Source organism: Oryx dammah, unplaced genomic scaffold (assembly GCF_014754425.2).
Source record: "Oryx dammah isolate SB20612 unplaced genomic scaffold, SCBI_Odam_1.1 HiC_scaffold_13, whole genome shotgun sequence".
Classification (NCBI taxonomy): Eukaryota; Metazoa; Chordata; class Mammalia; order Artiodactyla; family Bovidae; genus Oryx; species Oryx dammah.
This window is the reverse complement of record NW_024070197.1, coordinates 8268981-8273114: the sequence shown is the minus strand read 5'-3', so window position 1 is coordinate 8273114 and position 4134 is coordinate 8268981. Positions and strand designations below refer to the sequence as shown.

Below are 4134 nucleotides of genomic sequence, written 5' to 3'. Positions count from 1 at the left end.
AATCCTTACATTTATAAGGCTTCTCTCCAGTATGAATTCTCTGATGGTAAGTAAGACCTGAGTGCCTGCTAAAGTCTTTGCCACAATCCTTACATTTATAAGGCCTCTCCCCAGTATGCACTCGCTGGTGTCGAGTAAGAGTTGAGTTCTGACTAAAGGATTTACCACATTCTGTACATTTATAAGGTTTCTCTCCAGTATGAATTCTCTGATGGTAAGTAAGACCTGAGCACTGGTTAAATTCTTTGCCACAATCCTTACATTTATAAGACTTCTCTCCAGCATGAATTCTCTGATGGAAGGTAAGACCTGACCACTGTTTAAATTCTTTGCCACAAACCTTACATTTATAAGGCTTCTCTCCAGTATGAATTCGCTGGTGTTGATTAAGACTTGAGTAGTGACTGAAGGCTTTTCTGCATGCTTTACATTTATAAGGCTTCTCTCCAGTATGAATTCTCTGGTGTTCAGTAAGATGTGACTTCTGATTAAAGGCTTTGCCACACTTTGTACATTTGTAATGCTTCTCCCCCGTGTGAATTCGCTTATGTCGACTAAGGTTTGAGTAACACATAAATGCTTTTCCACATTCTTTACATTCATAAGATTTCTTGCCAGTGTGGATTTGCTGATCTTGACTAAGCTCTGAATTCTGATTAGAGGTATTGCCACACTCTGTATATTTGAAAGGTTTCCATCCTGAATGTATTTTCCTGTGTCTACTTAGACTGGATGAGTTAGTAAAGGCTTTCTCACATTGCTTACACTTGTAACTTTTCTGTGGATGCTGAATACTCTGCTGTTGAGTGAGATTTGAAGACTGATTAGAAACATCAACATGTTCACAATTGTAAGTCTTCTCTCCAGTATGTGTGCTCTCATTTAGTGGAAGACCTGATGTTTGATAAAAGATATTCCTCCATGTACTATTTTTAGAATCTTTGTCTGAAGATTGAGGTCCCTGATGTTTCATAAGGTTAGAGTCTTGTTCAGTTTTACACCCAGTTTCATTGCATGAATGGCTTTTCATTCCATCATAAATATTCTTGTAATCACTGGGGGTAGAGCTCTTACTTAAGGGCTGAGTCGTGTTATTACACGTGAGAAGTTGTTGGGTATTAACTGTATCATGATGTATATTGACCAATGAAGTTGGGATTACCTCTCTTCCATTATTATCAACATTACACTTTTTGGAACAGAGAGAAACTGTCTGTTGGTGAAAGAATAATGACCCCTTGCTCACAGATTCCTCAAACTGGTTATATTGTGAGTTTTCCCCATCACTTTTAAATTTCTGGTTTTCAGACGTGATTGAATGTATGTGTAATCGAAGCCTGTGTTCAGAGTGGTTTGCATGCGTATTTGCAGTAGAAACTGGATGACTTTCCAGATTTTCCACATTTCCCTTCAGAGAACGTGTATGTTTCAAAAACTGATTTAAGCCTTTGCTTGAAGAGATACACTTCTCTGCACATGTTGATAACTGAAATGGGTGTTTTCCGCAGTTTGACTCACATTGCTCATTTCTTTGGGCAGTAATGTCCGTATTATGTGAAAGTGTCTCGGTTTCTTTCTGTCCATATAAACATCTTCTAGGTCTTTCACATACCCCCGTATATTCCTGGTCTTTTATTAAACGTTCATTTCCAAGGTGAGCTCTTTCATATATTCCTAGGTTTGCTTTTTGGATTAAATTTTCTAATCTTGGATTCCTTGACATCAAACCATGGGTATTGTGAGAAGACACAGCTGAAAGATACCAAATGAAAGTTTTCTTATCTACTATTCTTATCTACTGGGGCTGGTGTGAGCTCAGCTGGGACAGAAGGGGAACGTCATTTTCTGTGGGAAGAGAACACGGCCACAGTCTGTGGCAGCAGGACAGAGTGAGACCTGTACATGGGGTACTGATCCCAGCCCTACCCACCCAGCCTGAGAGGGTCTCCACTGCTGCAGACAAAGGCTGGGTGCTGAAATGTGGGGTCTGGAGAGCAGACCCAGGCAGAGGACTGCTGTGGGCTGTGAGGAGACATCCTGAGGGGATGAGTTGAGGGAGGGGCTCTATAAGCTAGCATGCTTGTGGAGGAAGCCTGAACCACCAGAGAGCAAAGTGTCATTGTTGAGTGATGCCCAAAGGGAAGACCCATCATTGCAGCCCCTCCTCCCCAGCACTAGGAAGGGCCACCACCCGGGTGGGCTCTATTGAGCTCTAGCCACAGCCTCCCCCCATGCACCTCCTCCACAATCAGCAGACTCCTGTGCTCTGGGGCAGCCTCTGGAGCAGACACCTGTGGGTGGCCCACACACAGAGAAGGAGCTGAAAGCTCAGCAGAGCCCCAGGGTTGAGGAAGAAAAGCTGAAGCCTCTCCTCACAGTTGCACAAAACATGTTTTTATATCTGCAACTGGCTTTGTCAACTCAGCCACTACAGAGCATCTGAACGGACAACCAGGGCTCCCCCAGTCATGGGAGGTGTAGCTTTAGCAGCTGTAGACTTTGTGAGGATGTATACTAGGGGGTGGGCCCAGGCCAGATTCTGAGCCCCATAGCACCACAGCAGGTTCTGCTCCATGAATGCTATTCTGAAACCTCAGTTCACTGGATCTGTGCTGGTGTTCCAGTGAAAACAACATCTGAGAGTCACCAGAGCAATGTACCAGCATGCCCATGGTTGAAGGGAGGGCCAAGAGCAGTGCCAACATGGGGTCACATGAGACACACAGCTCATGAGTACACCCTAAGGTGAACATCCCCAGAGGAGCAATCCTTAGTGGCTTCTCTCCCAGTGGGAGTCCTCCAATCCTACCTGCCTTGACCACAGACCAGAATCACAGTGAAGAAGCGGATCTCGGGGCTCTTCTCCACCAACCAGGGAGCAGACCCCACCCCTGACAGGGCAGTGACAACCACAGAGCCAAGGGGAAGCTCCCCTCAATATCCAGGGGAGGCTCGGATCACAATAACAGCAATCAAAGCCCAGATCAACGGGATAAGGGTACAAGCCTGTGGACCAACATTACCCCCTGGGGGAAGACAACAGAATAAGAGAAGCTAGGATCCTGCAGCCTGCAGAACAGACCACAAACCCAGAAAATGTGACAAAATGAGAGGACAAAGAAGGATGGTGTAGAGGAAGGAGCAAGACAAAAAGCTACAAGAACCACTAAATGAAGAAGAGACAGGCAGTCTAATGATTACTCTTTGACTTAAGTCCATCTTAAATGCAGATGCCACTAGGTGCCCTCTAATTCTTTAACCCACTTTTTATTTTAGCACGTTCTATATGAGGTTTCAAGATAAAAATCATAAATGATACTGACATAGGTCTAATCAGAAAGTGAGGACATGTAGGACAATGTCTCGGGAAGCTAATAACAAGATTACTTAAATAAAGAAGCAGTTCTTGAGAAATTAAGAAATGAGACTTTCAAAATATGGTGGGAACACTATCAATGCTCTATGGAGATCTACTAGGGAAAGAAATCTTAAAAAGAGTAGCTATCTATATGTAAGATGGATTGTCTTTGCTGTACAACATTGTAAACCAGTTATACTCCAATAAGAACGTTTTAAAAAGATTCTATTATCTAAATATTGTAATAGTTTGAAACCATTAAAAATATGGTGGAAAATGTTTTAAGCTCTTATGTCAATTTATTTGAAAATTCTTTGAGTTCTTTGAATATATTTAAGTTTTATAGCATTGAGGAATTGGGGCAAATATACACTTAATATTTCATATGAGTTCATATGAAGAAAACAGAAACTTTGAAGTAGCTGAGATTGGCATTCTTTCCCTTTAGGGAGGTTTTGGTTTATGCAGTGAAGAAAGTAATTGAATTTAAAATTTATAAGATCATATTTGTAGCTTCCTGTGTTTTAGAAATTATGTCAGGAAAAAAAAAAAAACAACCCTCTGTCCCCAAAATTCCTAGAACTTTGGCAGTATGTCTACAATTCCACTCACACACACTGTCCTCTAGATGTAGAAACTTTAATAACAGCATCTTAGAGTTTTTCAGAAATGTGCAGTTTTCCTAGGCACTCCCCCGGCCCCCCACACCCAAGAAATGCAATAGTAATCGATTCATGCAGGTTGTCAGAGGCCAAGAGAAGGATTTCAGTTCTCAC

General features: G+C 42.3%; 1 protein-coding gene across 1 annotated transcript in view; it reads right to left on the bottom strand.

Annotated features, from left to right (window-relative positions):
- The window catches only part of LOC120873077 (zinc finger protein 501-like), a 1221-nt gene extending 248 nt beyond the window's left edge, over window positions 1-973 (bottom strand). Inside the window, exon 1 of the mRNA XM_040253815.1 lies at window positions 12-973. Within this exon, the coding sequence (XP_040109749.1) occupies window positions 12-973 (962 nt within the window). The remainder of the gene's footprint in view (window positions 1-11) is intronic.
- Window positions 974-4134: the final 3161 nt, after the last annotated feature.